Consider the following 24,415-nt stretch of genomic DNA (forward strand, 5'->3'; position numbering starts at 1 on the left):
TCCGCCTTCCTCTTCCTCATCATCTCCACTTTCTTCTACCTCATCACTCTCCTTCTCATCCTCTCCTCCCTCTTCTTCCTCGCCCCCCTCCTCCTCCTCATCTCCACTTTGATCTTCCTCACCTTCCCCCTTTTCTTCCAGCATTCCGCCTCCTCCCTCCTCTTCCTCCCCTGAGTTCTCTCCAATCTCTCCTTCTTCTTCACCCTCCGCTTCATGCTCCTCGCCCTCGTCAGCATCTGCGTCCTCTTCTTCAAAATCTTGCGCCTCCTCCTCAACACCCTCAACAATGTTATGTTCCTGCTCCTCGTTTGATTCCTCTGCTCTGACTTCACTGTTCTCCTCCTCCTCCTCATCTTCCTCTCCTGCTCCCTGTTTCACTGACCCCTGACCTCCTCTTTCAGAGGAATCTTCAGCTTCTCCTTCTTCTTCCTCAGCTCCGCTCCCTGCTATCATCCCTACGTTCTCCTCCCCTGCACTGCCTTCACCCTGACCCCTCTCAGACCCAGCTTCATCACCTGCTCTTGTGTCCTCCTCTTCCTCCCCTGAGGTTTTACTCTTGCTTTCTGCCTCGCTCCCTGAGTCCATATCAGCTTCCCCTTCTAAACTCACACTGCTTTCTTCCCCACCGTCAATCGACTCTGATTCACTCTCCCCTTCCTCCTCCTGCTCCTCTCCCTCCCCCACACCCTCCTGCTTCTCTCCCTCCCCCACTCCCCCCGGCTCCGTGCTGCCTCTTGCACTTGATTCTTCTCCCTCCTTCTCCTCCCCGGGGCTGATGTCTGTACCTTTGTCATCACTCCTGCCACCACTCTGATCGCCTTCCTGGCTTTGTTCCGCCCCACTTCTCTCACCATCCTCTTCCTCACTGTCAACACTGCCCCCTGTAATGCTCTTCTCTTCCGCCTCAGCCCTCTCCTCACTTTTCTCCTCTGCATCTTCATCCCCATCATCTCCCTCGGTGCTGCTGTCGCTCTCTGCTTCTTCCCTTGAACTCTCCACCTCCCCCTCCCAGACACGTTCACAGTCTTCCCCCACGTTCTCCGTCTCTTCTCTCGTCTTTTCATCTGAAGCCTCTGTTCCTTTGAGTTGGGAATCCTTTGTCTCACAAGGGCTGCTCTTGCTCCTCTGTTCCGCCTGGGAAACGTCTAGATGTTCAACCAATGTTCCCTTTTGGACACTCTCATCTTCTGCCTTTTCCTGGTTTCTGATTCTCTCGTCCACTGGTTCGTCGGCTGAGTTTGGTTCAGATCTCAAAGATGAATGTGTGGAGGAAAGGGACTCTTCAACGACGGCCCTTTGCTTAATGAAGCTCTCGGCTCGAATGGGTCTGCTGCTGGAGGGCGGAGAGGTGGCGGTGGCGGTGTCACTGTCAGATTGGTAAGCGCTCACGCTGCTTACAGCTGCACCCAGGAGGCCCACTGCCATGCCTGCCATGCCCACTGCTGGAAGAAGATGGGTTGCATCATTCAGAATATTTTCCCCCCAACTCGGCTGAGTATCGCCACCTATATCCTGGTTTGCAACATCAGGTCCATCTTCCCCAGGAAGTAGGAGATCAGGCTGCCGAGGGGAAAGTGATGTAACCTCTGCACCCTTGGTGCCTTGTGAGCCAGTGCGATCATGTTTAACTTCCGTTGGTTTAGCCTGATGTGTTGAAGGTCTGTCAGAATGTTCAGTAGGTTTGCTTTTTACCTTCAGTGGAGACTTCTTTGAGTAATTGTCATGGGTCTTGCCTTTGACCTTCACAGGGGTTGAAGTCCCACTTGGAACTTTAACAGGTGTGCAGGGGTCGATCACCGAAGGTTTTAACTCTACGGGGTTGCTTTGAACTTTGACAGGTGTTGTAGGTGAGAGTTTGTTTTGGGGAGATTTAAACTCTACAGCTCTGCTTTGAACCTCAATAGGTGTATGCTTCAGTCTCCGCTGTTTGACTGGAGTTGATTTATTCCAAGAAGATTCCCTGAATGGATTATCGACTTCTGCATCTTTACCTTCAAAAGTTTTACCAGACCTTGGCCTATGAGGTTGGAGAGTTTTCCTATTCCAGTCGGCTCTTTGGCTTGTGACCTTATCATCGGTGGACATTTTGTCAACAGGTTGACTTTTCACATTGACCAGAGATGTGTCTGGTTCTTCCTGTTTGGGCAAGATTGTTGTTTCTTGCGTATCTTCATCCAGGACTTTGCTGGCATACTCATCAGAATGTACATCTTCCTCTCCACTTTTGTTTACTTCGGTCACTTGTTGCTGCTCTCTTGTCAACTTATTTTGGAAATCTGCTACTCTGTCACCATCTTTAAGATTTCCTGAGGTCAATTCTGATAACCAGGTCCCGGTTTCTCCTCGCGTGGAAGTATCTCCTATAGAAACAGTAGGCGCATCCGGACCTTGTGTGTCGGGTTTGGGTTTGTCTTCGGCGGGTGCAACGTGTCTGATCAGCGTCTGCCTGCTCTTAGAGACCATCTTCTGGAGGTTCTGCGGTGAGGCCTCCCTCTTTGGGGATGGGGAGCTGGACGCTCGCGTGAGCTCTGTGGATAAGGCCTTGCTGGATTTCAGATGTTTGCTCTTCGACTGTGCTTGTTCCACCGTCTCGACTGCTGCTGCCTTTACAGCTCTCCTCAGGGCTCTCCGCTTTGGCTTTTCCTGAAAAAAGAAAGAAAAAAACAGATAGCATGAATACAAAGAGGTAAACAAGGGCTTCAAAGGATAGAATGAAATGCAGAATTGGTGGACCCTGTGGGCCGAATGGAGATGGCGATACAGCATTCCTTAACTGTTCTTGTCCCTTCAAACCACTGATAAATTTCAACTAACAAACTCACTGACCGGATATATAATAAAAAACTGAATCAAATAGAGACACACATATGCGTAGGTTTCTATTTGTATATGCATATGTCTGCTCACAACGTCTGTCGTGAACGGACTGTGATATTGTTGCAGGCTAATGAGCAGAAGTTAGTGGGAGGATGAAATAAAACCATGGTGATGACAGGCGGGCATGTGTCCTTTGTTACACCATCTGGACTAAAATAAAAAGCATTATAAATACACTCAATTAAGCGGCAGTGACGTGTAGTGGTAGCGCAGCCGGATCCAGTCATCGTCATACCTTGTGCTTCATATACAAGCATATCATACATCTCAAAGTGAGATGATCCCCCTTCTGTTTAAATCTAGAAGTGGAGCTATTGTCCATTGCTCACTGTCGTTAATTCCTGCACGCACCCACAGACACTAGTCTGCTCCCCAGTACAGCCAGGCATTGTGACGTCTTTCCCAAGACAGTGTTACACACTAGTGTTACACTACCCTAACGATGTTGGACAGTTATTCACAGTGTGTCATCAGAAGCGATGGAAATACTGCAGAGGGCCGGCCAACTTTCTGAGGCACCACACACGTTAAATATGTGTGTTTGTCTGTAAGTGTGTGTGTGTGTGTGTGTGTGTGTGTGTGTGTGTGTGTGTGTGTGTGTGTGTGTGTGTGTGGTGTGTGGGCGGTTTGTGCCAAAGTGTGTGTGTGTGTGTGTGTGTGTGTGTTAAAATTTGTTTTTTGGGAAGATATTCACTGATCTCTCAGGATTTCGGACAGGGGATTAATTACAACTATTCTTGGAAAAGCCAAACAATGTGACACAGATAGAAAACTGAAGGAATTCTTTAAAATTGTTGAAGTTTTGACAATTCACTCCGAAGTTTCTCCAAGTGGAAAATGCTTGCACACACATACATACCATACACACACACACATAGAAAACATGCTGAGTTATGCCTATTTCTTGGAAAAGTTATTCAACCACGCGGCTGCTTCCTGCCCTGGAGTGCACACATATTCTAAACCAAAACAGACAAGGCAAGAGTGCATAAAATCCACATTATATACAGTATATTCTCATACACTGCCTGTCCTTCTATACAGGACGTATTTTGCAGTTCTCCTACCATATCTATGGCAACTGCTTTCTCTAGATCATTCTCAGCCTCATCTCTGATGACCATGGGTTCCTGTGCGGGGTCACCTTCTGAAAAGACACACACACACACACACAGAACACACGCACACACGCACACGCACACGCACACGCACACACACACACACACACACACAGTACAAGAGTTCAGGAAAGTGCTTTTCAATTATGAGCTCACACCCTTAAGCTTCAGTGGCTCATATATGAAGTGACTTCGGCAGGTGGATGAATTTGCAGGTTCCTAATACCCATTAGTGGAGAGGAAGGCTGCTCCCGGACGCAGCGCTCCTCTTCCTCCGTTGGGCGGGCGTTGATGTAGTCTGTGGTTGGTTGTGTGCACTGGCGGGGGACGTTGGGCGGGGCGGGCGGCGGGCTCTGCCTGCCAGGAGGGTCGGTGTTGGGTCGCGTTAATCTAAGGTAATGTGGTTTCTTGGCGGCAATCTTCGGGGACAAGTGGTGTTTGGGTGTGGACCCGGGGGACGTGGCGGAGGGGGGGCGCACCGGCTTGTTTTCAACCCCAGAAACAGCAGCGGTAGAGGGGACTTTAGTGCCGGGTGTGATAGCGTTCGCCCTGGAGGGCGGGCTGCTGTTGGGTCTGGGTGACGGCAGAGGACTCTGTGGGGAGTGGGATGCGGATCTGGGGGCTGGAGGTGGACTCCTCTGGGTAACTTTTGAGGGTTTCGGTAATATTGAAAGGCTGGGTAAATCCTTTGCCTTCGTTTTTGGCTTTTTTACATTTCTAGACATGGACAATGTGGTGTCGGGAAAGTCGGATCTTAGAGAAGGGAGGTTGTGAAACTTCTCTCCAAACTGTTCCACTGAGCTCTCCTATAACAAAAGGAAACACACACACACACACACACACACACACACACACACACAGACCAGTTACCTGAAAAACCATCACCTTAGGTACCATGATGTCCCAGCTCTTTAGTTCACGGATGCATAATACGACTTTTAGCTCCCACAGGAGGTTTAGCAACTAAACTCAATCAAATGTTCATCAATATGGACAAACACTGCCCCCTGCTGGAGATAGAAGACCACTACACTCCGTTACATCGCTGCTTTGGAGGTTAATAGCTAGATAGTGAGGACAATGGTTTATGGATTTCATTATTATTACCCTGTCTCTGCGTCGAGCACGAGCTGAGCGAGAGAAGATGGGAAGATCAAGATCCTCCAGGAGAATTCCCTTGTAATTCAGCTCCAAGTGATAATCACCAACCCTGGCCTCCATGGCCATCTCCACTACCTCGCAATCTGGAGGTCTAGTTGTCGCAAGAACCAGCATATGAGTACCACCGCAGGTCACCTGACACAGACAAACACGCACACACACACACCACAATTAATGTACTTCCTTTCCTCTTCCACACAATCCATATCCTAGAAGATTGCTGTATTGATCACACAAACGCCCATTTAACGTCTTCGACTCGAGCAGCACATGCACACCACACACTTGGCGAACGCTGAACTCCAGGAAGCGTGTGCAGAGTGTGGGATGGAACTGGTTAATGAAGTCCTCCTCCCCTAACCCCAGTCTCCCATGGCGACCGTCGCCGAACGTGTAAAGCAGCCCATTGTCTGTGGAGGAAGGGCAACAAGGGAAGGGAACAAGGTGGTTGGTACGCATGTTCCTGTGCTGTTCAAGTCTAGCATGCTAATTCACGGCAGTGACCACAATACAGCACCCCTTCTTGTCATTTTATTGCTTTATATGATATGAGCGCACGTTGTGAAAGTAATGCACAGCTTACTGGTGATGAGAGCGGTGTGGCCCTGTCCACACGTGACCTGGCAGACGTCGCCACGGTGGAAGAGCTGCAGCGCTTTGGGCAGGTCTGCCCCAAACCGGAAGGTTCCCTGGCCCAGCTGGCCGTACTGACCTCGGCCAAACGTGTACACCTCCTCCTCTGGATAACCACATGTAGAAGAACCATAGAAGAGAAGTGAGATGTTTGGATTATAAACAAATAATAATAAGTATTGATTTGTTTTATTATAGGGAGTACATTAAGGATAATGATTTAAGGATAAATACGTAACTCTTATGTTACTCTTTTCCGACATGTTATATTCTGGTGCTAAATCTGATACCAGAGAGACTGTTGATCTGATACCAGAGAGACTGTTGATCTGATACTAGAGAGACTGTTGATCTGATACCAGAGAGACTGTTAATCTGATACCAGAGAGACTGTTGATCTGATACCAGAGAAACTGTTGATCTGATACCAGAGAGACTGTTGATCTGATCTGATACCAGAGACTGTTGATCTGATACCAGAGACAGTTTTTCTTAAGTACAAATGCACTTTCTAAAATGCTTTTTTAACTTTGCCTTTATTTTCTATATTTTTATTTGATTACTATTTTTTTTTAACTTTGCCTATGTTTTCTTTTACTTATCTATTATTTATTCATTATTATTTTATTTATTGTATGACAATGTTTCTATGTGAAGCACTTTGATTCTGCCTTGTGTATGAAAAGTGCTATATAAATAAAGTTGCCTTGCCTTGCCTAAAACATATAGAAAGCCCTCCCTGTTCTCGTTTTACAGTCAATGTGTGAAGTAACGCTGGTCCTGCATCGTACCCGCAAGGACCACAGTGTGTTCTCCTCCACAGGACACTTGAATGACCGGCTCTGGAATGGCCAGCACCCGCTGAGGCTCTCTGTGATTGGTCAGTTGCCCCGGGTAGAGACCCAGTCTTCCGTTGCCACTCTCACCAAATGTGTACAGATCTCCATTGGCTGGATGTAACAAACCGCACCACACAAAGGTTTATGCATTCATGTCATCCAAAAGGTTATTTTTTCTTCAATCAAATTGAAATGGAAAAACTGCTGCCCAAAAAATCTGGCTTGCACACGCACATGCAAAAGTCAGTCAGTGAGTCAGTCCGTCCGTCTGTCTGTCTGTCTGCCAGTCTGCCGGCACGTCTGTCCGTCTGTCTACCGGTCTGTCCGTCCGTCTGTCTGCGGGTCTGTCTGCGGGTCTGTCTGCCGGTCTGTCTGCTCATGCGTGTGTGTGTGTGTGCGTACCCGTGACAACGGCAGAGTGGTGGCTCCCACATGACACCCATGTCACCAGTGGCCCCACGGACAGCTCCCTGGGCTCCAGGGCGAAGCACGCCTCTCCCAGACCGATCTGGCCCACCGAGTTGTCCCCCCACACAAAAACCCTACCATCCTCTGCCAGTGGGGCGACACGGATGCAGACGACGAAAGGCACCGGGGTAAGTAAGGCTACAGTCTTAGTGACGACACACTCAGTTCAGGGGGGAGAGAGAGAAATACAGCTGACCGGTGGGAGGATGAAACACTGTTCTCCGCTTCTCTGACCTGTCAAGGCGGCCGAGGTGTTACACCCCGCAGAAAGCATCTTGATAGGTGCGTGGTGACAGAACGGCGGCATCAGCTGAAAGAGTGTGGTGTCGTCACGGTGACCCAGGCCCAGTTGGCCCTCCTGGTTGCGTCCGGTGACGTACACGCTCCCACGCCCTGTGAACAGACAAGAGCCGTGTTGTGACACGCCCGTTTCCCCAATACACAGAAACAACTTGTATGCTCCTTACAATAACGGTGTAATACAGGTCTGCTAACAGTAGCAGTGGTTGTTACGTGGATGTTTTTCAGCTATCAGTGGTTACTTAAATAAATTATTGGAGTGATGATGATTTGAGTACTCTTGTTTGTATTGTAAACAATTGTTGTATTGTTTGTATTGTTGTGATTTAGAAGCACTTGATCGTTAAAAAAATACTCATACTGGTTTGATCCTATATCTTTTCTGTACTCGATGGTGTCGATGGTATGATGACTTTGATGGATCTTACCCTTATAACCATTTGAAAATGAAATAATGAGGTTCCCAAGCGATTTAGTTAACTTCCATGATTTCAGAGAAATCTGCATATCATTCAAATCACACATTTATTCACCTATTCTCCACAAACACTCAAAAACTAGAAAACCACAGATAAATGTTGAGAGCATTTCTGCACTATTAAACAATGGTAGAAAATAATATTGTAACTTTCTCTCACAGGTACAGATGATGGTGTGATCCCTTCCACACGCTACAAGCTTCACCCTCTCTGACTTGAAAGCTAAAAACATACAAAGAGCATACAACATACAAGAACATGTCAAGTACTCACATCAAACTGCATCAACAAATAAAACAATTGCTGATATGCTTTTCGTTTACCTTTAACAAAGGTGGGTGTGACAGCAGCTGCCTGCTGTCCCAGTCCAAGTTGGCCCCAGTCATTACAACCCAACATTAACAGTCTTCCTTTACCTGTAAGGCATACGGGCCAACTTAACAACAGTTATATAACATTATTTAATATAGGATGTCACTTTATAACTTAAAACTTGATACATTATTTAGAGGTGAGTTTCTTCATCATCAATGCCAGAGGGGAAGATATCTTATTAAAAAGTGAGGTTTCATAAGATGATGTATATATTATTCAGGATTCAGTTATATAATATATTATAGGATGGGGGGGGGGGAGGGGGGGGAGACATTGGTATTATATCCAGACAGGGAGGATATATCCTCCCTGTCCTACAGCCTACCTGTGATGACAGCAGTGTGGTCTTCCCCACAAGCAATTTTCACAGCATGGTCGTTTTTCAACCAGAATTTACTTTGAACATTATCAGCAAAATTGCTCTTTCCAAACGTGAAGATGGCTCCCTTTTCTGAGGATGAGGGTTAGATTTGATCACATAGGCAATTTTAAATCCGAGGCATGTTCCTTACATCGGAAAACAAATTGTTAAATGACCTAACGGGGAAATAAGCGTACAAAGTGACTAAATCCTAACCCAACCTGTCAGATCTCTAGCCGTAAGTCGCAGCAACAAGACAGAAATAGCAACAGCTTTAACACACCAAACTGTAGACTAGCCATCGATAGGCTATTAAATGTATAGGGTATCAGAGGACAATGCTCTCACCGGGTATGTCAATATCGGTCTCTCCTGTCATTTCCACTCTATAATCATTTTCCAGCGCACCGCTTAACCAGCCACAAGGCCACCAGGTGAATGAATGAAACGTCAGAGGGGGCGGGCCGAAATAAAGTGGTCAAGACCCACAGTGGTCAAGACAGCAGCCATTCAAATGGGCTTTCGGTAGTATTTCTCACCTGCTATTCCATGCATAAGCGTTCGACACGCTCACTGTCGTCCCAACACACATAACACATAATAAATACACTTGTTAGTCAATGTCGCCCTAAAAATAAATGCATGTCCACAAAACGTTTCTATGTGAATGCTTTTCTATGAACATTCGTGTCAGGAAAATCATTTAAAATGAATATACTCTAGTAACTTTTTTAACATCACTAGTATAAATGCAGCAGCAGTCGATATTCCTAAATTATTGCAATTCTGAGGAAATTTAATCTTTTGGGTTTCAGCAAGTGTATAAAACACCACATTAAACATGACAAAACAGAGACCGCTCGTGTTATTCAGTTAGCTTTCCAAATGTAAAATATGAAACCCTTTTCCACATTCTCTAGAAATATAAAGTCCTCAAATCCTACGTATATTCTTTGCGAAATGGAAAACCGCTGGAGGAAATTGGAATATAGGAGATATTTAGCCATTTATCTTGTCGCTGTGGCTTCAAGGTTTTGTCTGCACTGTGAGAAATTATTCGTATATTTCCAGATGCAATTTGTAACGTTTATAGCTTTAATTAAATAAAACAGCTCGTGATATCTTCGTAACTATTATATAGAAGTTTCCAAACTGCCAGGGGCGTCCAAAAGACACGCCCTGTGGGCGTGTTCACTTGACGCAGAGGCCACGCATGTTGAAGCATGCAGTGTGTTCATTTGTGCAGAAATCCAACACTCACACTGAAAGACTTTGCTAACGGTGCTAGCACCCTGCCATTCACAACTCGATGAGTTTTGCAATGGCTAAAGTTTTAGTTGTAAGCACTTCCATTTGCAAAAGTTTGAAACATGTTCAAACTATCCACGCGAGGGGACTTAGGTAAGATATAATACAGTGCTTTAAATGGCAAAGGCGAGCAGATAACTATTTTATCATTACGGCAACACTTAAAGAAAAGAAAAGCAGTAAATAGTATCCCAGGGAATAACTTGCCTAATTTGTTTATTTTTTGTTTATTTCCAGCATTGGCGCAGCGTGCTTGGGTTCAGTGAATCTAAAGGGGCGCAGTTTGCTCACACTGAAAGATTTTAATTCAGATGAAATCAAGAGACTTCTGTGGGTGTCAGGAGATTTGAAACACAGGATCAAAAAAGAAAACCAGGTAGTAAACGAAATAAGTTGTCTTCGTGAAATATTCACTTCATATTAAATATATTGTGCATTCGTTTTCTTATCGCAATTTTGGCAAATCAAGGTAACTCCCACTTCTCTATTTTAGTACCTTCCTCTTCTTCAAGGGAAATCGATTGCCATGATATTTGAGAAGAGGAGCACCCGAACCAGAATGTCCACTGAAACAGGTGTCAGATCGGGGGCCTGGGTGGGGCCTTCTTATGCCATGTAGTTTAGTCAAAGTATACATGTGTTCATTCACCATGAATGCCGGTAGGCCTATTGCATCAATTCATTAGTAAGAATTGAATGCCCTTTAAATGTGTGCTCTCCAGTATATCCGTCTACAATCCCACAGGCAACTCTGGCCCCGTTCATACACCATACAATGGAAGTGCTGAGAGGACACTCTCTGTTGCACGTTACAAAAACATCTCTTTACGCGCTGATCTTGTGATACAACACATACACGCAACAATTAAAAGGCCTATATTGAATTGTTCTTTTTTTATTAGCACTAAGAAATTCTTGTTTATCAAGTAAATAAAAAAAAAAAATAATTCTAACGATAGGCCTGTATGGTTGTCTGGCATTCCTTACAGGTTTTGCACTTCTGGGTGGTCACCCGTGTTTCCTCACCTCCCAAGACATCCATCTGGGTGTCAACGAGAGCTCTACAGACACCGCGAGGTATCTCCATTCACATGCTGCATCTATACGTTAATTATCCATCTATATATATATATATTAAGTTATATTAAGTCGAACTGTCTATCCTTTTGTCTATGATGTTGTATGCTAGGGATTAAAGTGAAGCCATATAGCTTGGAATTGTGTGGACGTAAAAATGCTTTGCACATTTTTTGCACACATGGAATCCAACACAATGGACAGATAAGACATAGACAAAAAGATAAGTGAACTTGAAATATCCTAAAATAACCCCAACCCTAACCCTAACCCTTGACATCAACTCAACCACTACTGTTCGCCATCAAGAATTTAAGCTTGTATTTCTTGTTTTAGTTTGGACAGATTATGGTCCGTGTTTCCCAGTCCCAATGAAAATGTTGAGCTCAATGGAGCTGAAGAGTAACCAAGCTTCATGGCTTATCGTTGCAGGGTCCTCTCTGGGCTGTGTGACATCGTGCTGGCCAGAGTGTACAGCCACTCTACATTGAAGGAGCTGGAGAAAGAAGCTACCATACCCATCATTAACGGCCTGTGTGATCTTTACCACCCAATCCAGATCCTGGCTGACTTCCTGACCTTACAGGTGCCGGCCTTTCTCCAACTAAATAATTGACTAGCCTACACTTCAATTTAGCAAATACAGTATACATGCTTTTGTCTGTCACTCAGATTTATTTAGTCACTCAGTTGGATTTATACGAAGTGAGAGATTACAGCTCATGGATGTATAATTATTGGGCGCAGTTCACAAAAATGGCCACTCATTCCCTTTTACATCCGGTGCGTACGGCTCCAGGGAATCGGGTAGCAGACAGGGCTAGCCACTCCGAGGTAAGCTCTCCTATCCTGCCACTTACCACAGTTTAATTACAGGAGCATTATGGGAAACTGGACGGTCTGACGGTGAGCTGGATCGGAGATGGAAACAACGTGCTCCACTCCTTCATGATGACCGCGGCCAAACTCGGCGTCCATCTTAGGATCGCCACCCCCAAGGTGCATTCGCCTTTCTGTGACCATGGGAGTTTTTGGAGTTTGTCTAATTCTTGTCACATATGCCTGATTATCATTGAGAAGAGTAATCCCTTAATCACAGTTGCAGTCTCAAAGGGCTTCACAGGCCATTATGTTTATGCCAGCCCCCAAGGGAAGTAAGTAATGCAGAGTGAGGGATCGCTCCTTCCAGGGATGCTTAGGAATGCAATGGCTGCCATAACGGACAGACGGGTGCCATAATGGACAGACATGACTTGTGGTGGAAAATAAACCCCCATTCTGTACGTCATTCTCAGGGTTATGGGCCAGACACCAGCGTGGTTCAGGAGGCCCAACGACTCTCCAAACAGGTAAGGTTACACACGCACGCACGCACGTACGCACGCACACACAGAAACATGCACATTAATATCCATTAGCTGCTGTTTGTCAGATAACAGGTTATTTAATTGTGTTTACAAAGTTACGTGTGTTGCCACATATGGGATCAAGTTTGTAAAAATAATCATGTGAAATACTGTTGTCTATTGACTACGTCATACTTCCCCTCAGCACGGGACCCAGTTAGTCATGACCTCCGACCCGATGGAGGCAGCAAAGGGCAGTGATGTTCTGGTCACTGACACCTGGGTCAGCATGGGACAGGAAGAGGAGAAGAAGAAAAGACTAAAAGACTTCCATGGCTACCAGATCACCAATAAGGTAACCACTTGAGTCCCGATAACGCTAAGAAACGCCAAATAGAAAACAAACACCGCCCCCGCACTTTGATTAGAGGTTTATAACCGTCCTCTCGGTGGTGGTTTGATCCTCACCAGACAGGAAGTGTGGCCAACCCAGACTGGACCTTCCTGCACTGCCTTCCTCGGAAACCAGAGGAGGTGGACGACGACGTGTTCTACTCCCCCCGATCCCTGGTCTTCCCCGAGGCCGAGAACAGGAAGTGGACCATCATGGTGAGTTTTACTGCTGATCCGGTTCATTAAACAGTATTTATACCAGAGGGATCAGTTGAGGGGTGACCCTCATTTGCAATGATGTCGAGTCAAACAAATGCAAAGCAAAAACGACAATACATACACAGCATACAATGCAAATACATCAAATATACAACAACTAACAGAAGTTTTTAAACATTTACACAGAGATGTAGAATGGATGGAATTAAAATTAAATGAGTGATATAGCCTAATTAAAACCGTTACAGGTAGAGTTACAGGTAGTTTGCCAGTTGGTTCCATTGTTAAACCTACATTTTGTAGTGTCTGCCACACTACGTTTTGATGTTATGTATTAACGATAATTATACCCCAAGTAAAATACCTTCCTTTTTTTTGCCTGTTTTATTTATTAAATTTATTTATTCATATTATTTAATTGTTAAAAAATATATATATTGTTAAAAATGTGTCTTTTAACAACATCACCTTTTTTTCTTCTAGGGTCTAATGCTTTCTCTGCTGGTTGACTACACCCCACAGACTAAAATGCCAAGGTTTTAGCCTCGACGTTACACTGTTAAATAATGTTTACAATTTTAGGATATTCAACTGAGGGAAGACTGGATGATTATTCTCACTGTTTTATGTTTGCAATTTATTAAAGATAAGAATTTGTTAAGACTTTTTGTAAATGTGTTAAATTGTTTGTATTTTCATTGAGATGTTTGGTATTTCTAATAATTTATATCACATTAGCAAAATGATGTTTCTATAAATAACACGATAATAAATAAATACATTTCTTAGCCTAGTTACTTTTTAAACTGCTCTTTGGTTTCGGAAGAGGTGAATCCGCGTCCCCTGGTGGATGGATGAGGAATAGAAACGAACCACATCCCTCCGCCGCGATTGGCTGATTGGGGGTGACGAGTATTTGCGGGAAGCTTTGGTCTACCTAGGTGGTCCAGAGGAACCAAATTTCATTCAACCAAACACAATACGCCTCGGACAAGACATCTATCTGTTAAACAATAACTTCTGACGCTCGGGATATATTAAATGAAGCAGCATCCCACCCCACGGTTCTGCGTTGAAGTTCATATCGCATCTATTCCCCACATGAATTACCAAAAGTATACTCACTAAAAGTATACCACCGTAAACCCTGGCCTACACCCATGAAATGGGACCCGTCAAATGGGTGTAGTGTTAACGGTGGTATACTTTTTGTGAGTGTATGCCTACTTTTGGTTGAACTTTGAACGTCAAGGTTTAAACCAAAACGAGGAGAATGACTGCATGTCATCCCAGACCATAGTTTTTTTTTTTTTGTTGGTATACTACTTTCTGTGAGTGTACTTATGGTTGAACGTCCACGTTTAAACCGAAGCGAGGACAGAATGACTACATGTCATCCCAGCCACCAGACCACCCACCGCTCTCCAGGGGCTCCGCTGGGTGAGGTGAGGAGTTGGGGGTGGGTCGGGGTGGGGGGGGAGCGACGCCATTGCACCGCAGCTGGTTTTCTACTGAGCTCCGAGTCGCCGCGATGGCGTAGAGACCCGCGCGCTCAAAGTCCAGCCGCGACCCACATGGTTCTGAACGACGAGTAGAATGGGAAACGTACATTTAACAGGACGAATACTGACCCGTAACGTTGTTTTCCCCGTACCGGTAAGTACAGGGCTGGAGATTTCTCTTTGAGGGACAATGGAGAAAGTTTTCTCCGCTAAGCTATGCTAACTTACTTTATGCGTGAGCCAGGTCGGGTGAGTGGGCTCCGGTGCGCGACAAAACCGGACGTCGCGGATACATAACGGGTGTTTATAACGGGGTTTTACCCGTGTGCAACGCTTCTTTATATCGCCTAGAGCGAATCTGATATTTGGCTCGTTTCACCAACACTCGGATGTCCCAAAAAGCCCTTTCACGCATTGAAATACTAATAGTGTAATGTGTGCAGTGGTTAAGCAACAAGCGAGTTTATTATTTTCCCGTGACACTCAACGCATGCGTAGGTTGACCGTATTTTGCATTGTAATAACAGCCTCGGTAGGTTTACAGCTCCACTGTTTGGGATACCTTTGCACCCCTAACCAACTGGCCTTTCATCACATACCTATTATCTCCCTGTTGTCTCCTACCAGGGTACTACTATGCCTTCACATCTCCAGTGGCCCTGTCTCTCACCATGAATACCAGTCGGAACTGTACCGCACTGGGGAATAATGAGGGCCAGGCGGTGTTGGAGACGGTCAGCATTGTGACCATCACCCTCCTGGCTTTCCTGGGAAACCTCCTGATTGTGGGGACCCTGTATCGGAGGCCGTACCTGCTCACGCCCAGCAACAAGTTCGTATTCAGCCTGACGCTGTCCAACTTGCTGCTGTCCGTGTTGGTACTGCCGTTCGTGGCGGTGAGCTCCGCGAAGAGGGAGTGGGTGTTCGGTGTGGTCTGGTGCAACTTCACCGCATTGCTCTACCTGCTCATCAGCTCTGCCAGCATGCTCACCCTGGGGGCGATAGCTATTGACAGGTCAGTGCTCAGTAATAACATTGCCCGAAAACAAATGACTGTTGGTGAAATACCTCTATTATTATTTTTGATGAAATGTGTTCTATATGGACTTTTTGTTTACTTTTGCTTTTCTCTTTAATGAACTAAATGTACAGCTTATGATGATGCCTTGTCTAAAACAATGAACCAGAACCTGGTTTGAACCTGCTAGTACAAAATAAGGCACAATTAAATGTTCTACTTTACAATACAAGTGGGTAGTATACCTTTGTTCACAAATGTGGATGAAGAAAATGCTGAAGTAGCAAGGTAGTAAAAGCATAAACACCTTTTCAATGCACAACATAAAACCACCTAGTAATATATACACAGTGCAGTGCAGTGCTTTTAGTTAGGAATTCTGATGGAGCCATGGGGATGAATGGTTGTTTGGGTGATCTTTTGATGGACACATTTTCTTACAAGCAACTAGACATGTGTTTACAGTCTAGTTGACCCTAACAACCCTAACGTATTACCTGTTTATACCTTTTAATAATTGGAAATGTGTTGCTGATGGATTGTTTCTCACAAAGACGGGAGTTAATGAAACACAATGTGCTCTTACATTTAGTGAAATGTATTCAGGATTTTCGGAGCGGAAAAAAAGGCAAAGATGCTAATCCAGATTAACAAAGTGTTTAGGAGATGACCGCGCCAACAGCTCACAACAAGAGGGCTATTATAAAGGCCTAGGTGTATAGGGTTAACGTGGCAGTGCATGTTGCCCTGAATTACCGTTGAATGCTGCATTTGTTGGGGTTTAGTGGCCACCTTCCATGTGACAGGGAGCCAGAAGAGAACGGCCCCACGTTGTTGGAGCACTGCTGCCACCTACCGCACTCACAATCAACACATTCTAGTTCGTACTGTTGTTATGTTTAACATGATACAATACAAGTGATAGAAAAAACAGTTGCATACATGGATAGTTTCAACCCTAACAAGAGTTGTGTGTACATTCATTTGTTCATGTGCCAGCTACAAATCACCTTAAACCAAATGCTACGATCTAATCGTCAATAAATAATTTTCCAATTGTAATAATACCGTTGGAACAATACAATATCATAAGAGTGCCTATGAACGCCACTACCTTGCTGCCTTATTTGACCAGAGTTGTAACGAAAACCCGACGCGCTCCCTCAGGTACTATGCCGTCCTCTACCCCATGATCTACCCCATGAAGATCACGGGGAACCGGGCGGTGGTGGTGATCGTGTACGTGTGGCTGCACTCCCTCGTGGCCTGCCTCCCGCCGCTCTTCGGTTGGTCCTCCTTCGAGTTTGACTGCGGCAAGCGGACCTGCGTGGCGTCCTGGCACCGGGACCGCGGCTACACGGCCTTCTGGGTCACGTGGTGCAGCCTGCCCTCGTTCCTCGCCATGCTGGGCTGCTACGGCGTGATCTTCCGCGTGGCGCGCACCAAGGCCCGCAAGGTGCACTGCGGCACCGTGGTCGTGGCGGAGGACGAGTCTGGCGGAGGCGGCGGCGGCAGCAGCCAGAAGAGCGGTCGCAAGAACTCGAGCACGTCGACGTGCAGCAACGGCAGCCGGCGCAGCCTGGTGTACGCGGGCAGCCAGTGCAAGGCGCTGGTCACCATCCTGGTGGTGATCGGTACCTTCCTGGTGACCTGGGGGCCCTACGTGGTGGTGGTGTGCTGCGACGCGGTGTGGGGGCCGGAGGCGGCGTCCCAGACGGCGGGCACGCTGGTGGCCTGGCTGTCGTTCTGCAGCGCCGTGTGCCACCCGCTCATCTACGGCCTGTGGAACAAGACGGTGCGCAAGGAGCTGCTGGGTATGTGCTTCGGCGACCGCTACTACCGGGAGCCCTTCGCCACGCGCCAGCGGACCTCGCGGCTCTTCAGCATCTCCAACCGGATCACAGGTGAGATGATCCCCGATAGGGATCCACTCATAGGGATTTTTTTTTAGGCCGATGCCGATAGCGATTTTTTTTTTCATCAGCTGATGACCGATACGGGCTGCCAATTTTCTTGAGCCGATACTGCATTCGCTCCCTCAATTTACATCATAAAAAATGACACAATGATGATAACAAGTCTCAAATTAAAAAAGGAACATTAATTGAACTTGTCTGTCTGAAAATCATGCCGCGGGCCAAAAAAAATAAAAGTGATAATAAAATCGGCCGATGCCTAAATGAAATGACCTTAGATATTACTTTACCTTGGATGAAAGCGACGGCTTAATGGACTTTATTATCACTATTATATTCAGTTTGAAGGCACTGTATGAATTTGGTCGTTGCTCCGATGGAGCGTTGATGTGACGTTGTGTGTTGTGTGTGTGTGTGCTCCAGACCTAGGGATGTCCCCCCACCTGACGGCGATGCTGGCTGGAGGACAGCTGTTGGCCCCTGGGAGCAGCACGGGAGACACCGGCTTCAGTTTCACTCAGGACTCCTGTAAGTGTCGCACACAGGAAGGAGGCGGACACAGGAAGCATGAAAGAAATGCATGCCCACCCTATTTTCGTAACCAATATAGGAACATCATTCACCTTAACACATGAAGACAACATCACTAGAAGAAGAGATGTTATATTCCCACAGCAGTGATGGTCTCCTGTCAATGTTTTTAACTGTTAGTAAAATACCTGTTATTATTATTTTGATGAAATGTCTTCTATATGGACTTTCTTTTTACTTTTGCCATTCAATTTACAGCTTATGATGATGCCTTGTCTAAATCAATGAACCAGAAGCTGGTTTGAACCTGCTATTACAAAATAAGGCACAATTAAATGCAAGGTAGTAAAAGCATAAACACCTTTTCAATTCATCATCTTTTTTTTTTCATTCCCTAAGGTACAGACGTGATGCTGCTTGATAACTTCTCCACCGATGGCTCCTCCCACCCCCCCTCCCATGGCAACTCGTCCGGGAAGAGGCGGAGCTCCGTTACCTTTGAGGACCAGGTGGAGCATTCCAAAGGTACCTGTCATTTCCCGGGGAACAAAGGAGTGGAAATTACAGGGGAACGGACACACACTCCAAAACGTACATGCTCTGTCAACACCATACTGCTAACTAAGTGGCCTGAATCTGAGCGTTCCTACTTTTACCACAAGCATGTGGAATCTATTGAGTTTCTGAGCCTCATAATCCAAAATCCGTAATCCAAAATCTAATCGAATTATGTCTGAATTAACTGTAGTGCGAACACGTCAACAAAAACCATGCAATGCAAAGAAACGTAGGTGGTCTCGCTCGGTTAACGTCGTCTATTTTAACCGCTTAACTTCCGTCTGTCCCCCAAGCCGAGAGCACCCTGCCCTCCACGGTGCAGGTCCACGCGGAGATCCACAAGTCCCTGGACAGCTTCGCCGCGGGCCTGGCCAAAGCCATCGAGAGCGACGCCAAGCTGGTGCTCTTCGGGGACGACTCCAGCCTCCCGGGCGGGGGGGCGTTCACCGCCCGGTCGGCCCCCGCCCGGCCGCGCTACCTGGACGGCCAGAGACTCAGGCTGGAGAGCATCGACGAGGGGATCGTGAAGGACGACCGAGACCACGAGCCAGAGGACGAGGACGAGGAGCTCAAGTGACGAACGTGGCCCTTTTGTAGCCTGGACCGCTACCCCCCCCACCCGGAGCACCACGACCTCTTCAAGGTACACGGCGACGCATGAGCGGCTGGAGGACGGACGGACGGTTGGACGGACATGAAGGGAAGATGGGGGTGAGGGGGTGGCTATAGCCCCGTGCTGATTACATTTTTGTAAGAGAACAAACGTTGCCGATAGTGACGGGCACACATGACGTAGGTGTAAAACATATTTCTACAAAAATAACTGTTGACTGTTTGACCACTTCCGCAAAGCTTTTATCGTGAATGAGACATGTTTCGTGCCTGGCCACTAGGAAACACAAATTTTCAACAAAAAAAAATCAATTCAATTTTTTTGTTAAACGAATGACTGAAACCAGAGTAGTGTGTGTATTGTCAACTTCTTAAGACAATATTATTCAGAGGAGGTCTCCCAAAGCGGTGAAACAATATTCTGCTTGGGAGTTTATTGTGTCTTCGTCCATACTTGAAATACTTGTTTTTAGGAAAAGCAGCACATTATTCATTCCACTATGTTGGACCAAGTGTACGCATCAAGTGCCTTGCTAGTTATAGTAAAAAATATAGGAATTATTCTACTGCTGTGACTTCTTACACGATTCAAAATTGTAGCTTTTGTTTACTCCAATGATTTATTTATCAATGTTTTGTATTGTTTTTCATTATTTGCATGGCTGCGTGCCTCATGTAATACGGACTAACGGGATCTGTGAGTCAGTGTTTGTCAGGTATTCGTGGTGTCTAGATAGTCCCCCTTATTGTGTTTTGTACCTCATTTTTTACTTGTGGTCCTTTGCATTCTCCTGTGATCGTGTGCCAGAAATGATGGTGTACACCAGAGTTGCACTTCAATTTTCCAGTGTGTGCTGGAGGAGTTTAATCCATCCTGGCGATAGGTCAACGTTAGTCTGTGGTCCTGACGGGAGAACTTGATGTAAGTGCTGTTGAAGTCAATGACAAGGGTTGTTGCAAGTGGGTTTATGCAGAAACCTGTTTCAAAAATATATATCAAGGTTGTATGTACTTAAAGCTGTACAAAAACATTCAACCAAGACCAATATATCTAGTAGTCCAAAAAAATATCTTGTAGTTAATTTGAAGATGAGATTTCAAAGCAAACACAATATGTACTTTATGATTAGAAGGATACTCCTGTTTGTACACGGACAGCGATAACCCATAGGCTGTTTAGGAAGTTATATTGTCTTCATTTGCACGTCATTAGAGTGAAGTAGGGGGTAACCAGACGTTACGACTGGAATGAATGCCACAATACAAACCCTGTGTATGACCAACTTAGGGGCTGTAGTGTTAGTGTGGCTCTGTGCTGCCGGAGACCCCAGTAAGTTACTGCAGTCAACATGATTTACTTAAGACTGAAACCTCTCTGCATAATAATATGGTACTATTTTGTAGGAGGAAGCGATGCACTACAAAAGTGTACTTTTCATGTCCACTAATAAAAATATTCATGCTTTGTAATGTTTTCTACAAAGTTTATTTATTTTTTTTAAAGAAACAAGACGTGACCAAGTATACTGAACTAAAATCCTATTAGGCTCGGACAGTGTTTTTGTTTTCCCACTTATAGTTGAAAGGTGTGAGATAACAGTCAGGGCAATAAAACGCTTTGTTTTTCCAACAGCAGCTACCAAAACAACGACCAACTGTCCCTCAATGTCCATTTATGGTAGTGAGAAATCCGTAGCCAATCAAGGGGACCGTCTTAACTTAGAACACTTTTTTTTTTAGTTGAAGTGAACTTCAAGTAAACTAGACTTGCATACATCTTCCAAACACGACTTTGAAAAAATCCCCCATGGCAGCCCATAATCAGAGACAATTAAAAAGGTCAATGAAAGAAAAGCGTCATTTGTTCGGAATGAATTTATTTGTTCATTCACTGGTGAGACGAGATGCACAGGCAGTGGGCCAGGCCTTAACAGAAACACATCTCTGAAAAAACATCTACTCCAGAAACTTTTTGCAACACAAAAGAAATTGGCAACGGATTGTTTCGTTGACTTAACCCTTTTGGGGACGAGAAAATACAGCTTTGTTTCAATAACAAAAAAAAAACAAAACACAAACTCAAAAAGGGTATAGTTTAAATTGAAGCACGATTCGTGTTGACATGCAGAACCGCCAGTGCAGTACATAAAGGTTGAAGTTCTTTGCCTTTTGCTACAAAAAAGAAACCACCACACATAACACTGATTAAGCTCCCATTCTCCTGCCTAAATAATATTGCACTTTCCATCCTCACAAACGTTGCTTCTTTCACTCTTTTAGAGGACTTTCCCCCCCTTGCATCCACTCCTATTATTTCCCAGATCTTTATTACACCATTTTTTTTTTTACCCTCATTCAGAAACATTAGTAAGAAAGTCTTCTTAAAAAAGCGATGAGAGGGGCATAGAAATTCTCATCAGGAAGTATTCTACAGTAGACATGTACAAATCTTGGGTTTACAAGTGCTTACGAGCAAAAAACAAAATGTTTTTTGTGTTTTATTTTTTAATTAAATTAAAACGTCAAGTAGCTAATGCTAGTCCTCGTTCTCCTGCCCAGAACCTTCAGAACGATCTCCCTCCAGCCGATCTACAAGATGGAAAAGATGGAGAAAACAAAACGTAAATAGAGATACGGACAAACTATACACTAATTATATCCCATTTCTCTGCAGTAGCGAAACAACTATGTCACGATGTACAAATGGCAATGAATGTTATTGTGCATCTGTGTTTGTGTTGTCTGGAAGTGTGTGTGTGTGTACATGTGCTTATCAGTGTGTGTGTGTGTATACCTGATCTAATGTGATTTAGTGAGGCCAGCATTCGGAGCATGAAGGAGGCGGGGACGGTGATGGTGTTCCGGGTCTCCTCTAGCATTAGCTCATTCCTAGTGATCACCTGGAGACAGACGGACGGACACACACAGCAGGGAACAAGATTTCAAGATTAGATGTTCAATTTGAATGGACAATAACAAAGAGTAAATAGCCGTAAGTCAATTTTCACATAAGTCATACCTGAAGTTACATTTACTATTTGGTCATTGTATTGGTCACCTTATCCACCTTAAGCGACTTACAGTGAGCAGGTAAAGATGGCAGCAGACAATGGTAAAATCCAAATACCCTTCAGCCATTGAAGTCTTTCTGCCCCCTATTTAATCAGTTTTCAAACAGTCATACCTCATCAGCGAGGACTCTGTTGAAGGAAGGGGACTGCTCCAGAGGCGACCAGATTTTGATATCATAGTCGATCCCAGATGAGGCCATGACTGCAACAAACAAATAAAACCATAAAAACCAAGAAACCATTCCCTGTATCGTCACAGCAACGCTGACAGACCCCAGAGCAGGGGAGAGTGTGTGTGTGCCTGACACGATTGCATTGTCGATATTACAGCCAACGAACTACGCAGAATATATGGACAAAGTGTAATACACACAAACAAAAAAATACAATTTAACTTGTTCACACACTTGAACGACTACTTGCTAGAAAGTGTTCTTAGAGACTCTCCAAACACTCCTGACATTGTTGTTGTTGATGTTTTAAAAACCATTGTGATTCTGGAAGTGGGTTGTTGCTTTGACATGTACATGGACCTGTGTTTCTCAGACAAAATGCGAAAATACCAGCCATTAACTCATGCTCTTTCAGTAGGTGGTTATAGCACAAAACTGGTTGTACTTATTTATGTCCATGTCCATTTATATCCAGTTGCTGGACTTAATAAGAAGAAATCTAAGCAAATAGCCAAATACTGCTCTGTGTCAGCAAGCATAGGCAGTCTGCATGTATGGAGAAGGCGGTGCCACCTCTACCCCTGATAACGTATTTATTTACTGATTTGCTTGGCTGTAAGTACTTGCACAGTGTTTTTTTGTTGCTGTGTGAGACATAAATGGGCTCTTTATTAATATTTGGAATGCTGTGTCCTAAGTATTGGTCATTCCGAATAAATGAATTAAATGCGTGTGTGTGTGTGTGTGTGTGTGCGTGCGCGCACTAACTGGGGTCGTAGGGGTGGGGCTGCAGACAGTTGACCACGTGGTTGTCGGCCTCCAGCAGCATGAGGTGCTCTCCCGAGTGGCGGTCCCACACGAAGATGTGGCCGCAGTCCGACCCGCTCATCACAAAGTTGTCGCCCCAGAAACACGACTCTTTGATCTGGAAGACGGGCGGGGGGGGGGACAAACGGCCACAGCAACATTACCATGAGCGACGGTTTGGTTTCAAAGTCGCTGCAGCCGACGTCGATAAACCGCAGGTTAAAAGGGTCCCACGGCACGCCACCAGGTGTGAGTGTGATTAGCCGTTACGAGCCGTTTTAAAAAAATCGGGCTCTTCTGACGTCACAAGTGGGCGTGTCCACTTGTGACGTCAATCACACTCACACCTGGTGGCGCGTCGTGGGGACCTTTGACTCAGGGGCACACAGCGGCCGCCGTCGGGTACCATTGTCCGAGAGTTGCGGTGGCCCTTGTAGACCATTTTGACCGAAGGCCTCCGGATGTTCTGGGTCTCGCTCTCCTCCATCTCCCTCCGCTCCTTCCTCCGGCGGAACAGCTCCTGGATGCGGGCCGCCGCCGACCGCCTGTGGAGCGCAACGGCGGGAAGGCATGCTGACACGTGAAACAGAACACACACCTCCTCTCTCATTCATTCATATATATATATATATATATATATATATATATATAAATAATGTTGGATCACTATGCTGGCACGCTATGTGAGAACAGCTGATTGAAAGCAAAGTGATTTAAACACACAAACACATCACAAATGATAGGTCTTCTGTAAGGTATCTTCCAGGCCAGTAGGACCGGATGTGTATGTGGTTTTGTGTATCCATCACAAATGTTACTCTAATTTTAACATTTGTGAAAATTAAAAAATAAAAAATAAAAATGGGGTTTCCGGTCAGACAGAATTGTTTTGATCCCAGAGAGATGCATGCTGGGATTGTGTGACTGAACTCTAAGCATGCAAATATTCTGTCTAAAACCTCAGGCTATGCTGGGGTCGCACACCAGTCAAGAAGCACAGCGTGGGGTCACGGTAGGTCCCAGATAGGACCGAAAAGACATAGCTTCTTCTGGGTGTCGCTGAGAGAAGGTGTTGGAAGTTGAGAGAGGGGCAGCTGCTGCTCTTGGTCCTTCCAGGAAAAGACAAAAGCCTGGTTCTGAGTGTATTGTTTATTTATTTTTTTGGTATACACATTTTTGAATATACTATTGTTCTTCTTGGGCTGGGGATCCTGTTGCTTGTGATCTCTCTCTCTCTCTCTCTCTCTCTCTCTCTCTCTCTCTCTCTCTCTCT

At 45.4% G+C, this 24,415-nt stretch overlaps 3 protein-coding genes across 3 annotated transcripts in view; 2 read left to right on the forward strand and 1 right to left on the reverse strand.

The window, feature by feature from the left end:
- The first annotated feature begins 9,878 nt into the window (after positions 1-9,878).
- On the forward strand, positions 9,879-13,607 carry otc (ornithine transcarbamylase). Its single transcript, XM_084478057.1, has 10 exons — positions 9,879-10,012; positions 10,157-10,295; positions 10,413-10,494; positions 10,909-10,996; positions 11,429-11,582; positions 11,873-11,995; positions 12,292-12,345; positions 12,548-12,697; positions 12,814-12,951; positions 13,438-13,607. The coding sequence occupies exons 1-10, from the start codon at positions 9,921-9,923 to the stop codon at positions 13,495-13,497; spliced, it is 1,080 nt and encodes a 359-aa protein (XP_084334183.1). The 5' UTR covers positions 9,879-9,920; the 3' UTR covers positions 13,498-13,607.
- An 837-nt stretch (positions 13,608-14,444) lies between these two features.
- On the forward strand, positions 14,445-19,088 carry gpr161b (G protein-coupled receptor 161b). Its single transcript, XM_084478130.1, has 6 exons — positions 14,445-14,610; positions 15,084-15,471; positions 16,642-17,378; positions 17,814-17,918; positions 18,321-18,446; positions 18,773-19,088. The coding sequence occupies exons 2-6, from the start codon at positions 15,128-15,130 to the stop codon at positions 19,054-19,056; spliced, it is 1,596 nt and encodes a 531-aa protein (XP_084334256.1). The 5' UTR covers positions 14,445-14,610; positions 15,084-15,127; the 3' UTR covers positions 19,057-19,088.
- Positions 19,089-20,951: 1,863 nt separating this feature from the next.
- dcaf6 (ddb1 and cul4 associated factor 6) overlaps positions 20,952-24,415 on the reverse strand; it is a 16,745-nt gene continuing 13,281 nt past the window's right edge. Inside the window, 5 exon segments of the mRNA XM_084478256.1 lie at positions 20,952-21,680; positions 21,886-21,991; positions 22,276-22,364; positions 23,104-23,260; positions 23,549-23,715. Of these exon segments, the coding sequence (XP_084334382.1) occupies positions 21,628-21,680; positions 21,886-21,991; positions 22,276-22,364; positions 23,104-23,260; positions 23,549-23,715 (572 nt within the window). The 3' untranslated portion in view covers positions 20,952-21,627.

The sequence above is a fragment of the Micromesistius poutassou genome (genome assembly GCF_964030765.1).
Source record: "Micromesistius poutassou genome assembly, chromosome: 14".
NCBI lineage: Eukaryota > Metazoa > Chordata > Actinopteri > Gadiformes > Gadidae > Micromesistius > Micromesistius poutassou.

What these genes read in the sequence shown, in the direction of transcription:
- gpr161b (XM_084478130.1), top strand. Translation starts at nt 15,128, where the DNA reads ATGAATACCAGTCGGAACTGTACCGCACTGGGGAATAATGAGGGCCAG. An exon ending in CATCTCCAACCGGATCACAG is followed by an intron (nt 17,379 to 17,813) that starts GTGAGATGATCC and finishes TGTGTGCTCCAG; the next exon opens with ACCTAGGGATGTCCCCCCAC. An exon ending in CCAGGTGGAGCATTCCAAAG is followed by an intron (nt 18,447 to 18,772) that starts GTACCTGTCATT and finishes CTGTCCCCCAAG; the next exon opens with CCGAGAGCACCCTGCCCTCC.
- otc (XM_084478057.1), top strand. Translation starts at nt 9,921, where the DNA reads ATGAGTTTTGCAATGGCTAAAGTTTTAGTTGTAAGCACTTCCATTTGC. An exon ending in CTGACTTCCTGACCTTACAG is followed by an intron (nt 11,583 to 11,872) that starts GTGCCGGCCTTT and finishes GTTTAATTACAG; the next exon opens with GAGCATTATGGGAAACTGGA. An exon ending in TTAGGATCGCCACCCCCAAG is followed by an intron (nt 11,996 to 12,291) that starts GTGCATTCGCCT and finishes CGTCATTCTCAG; the next exon opens with GGTTATGGGCCAGACACCAG.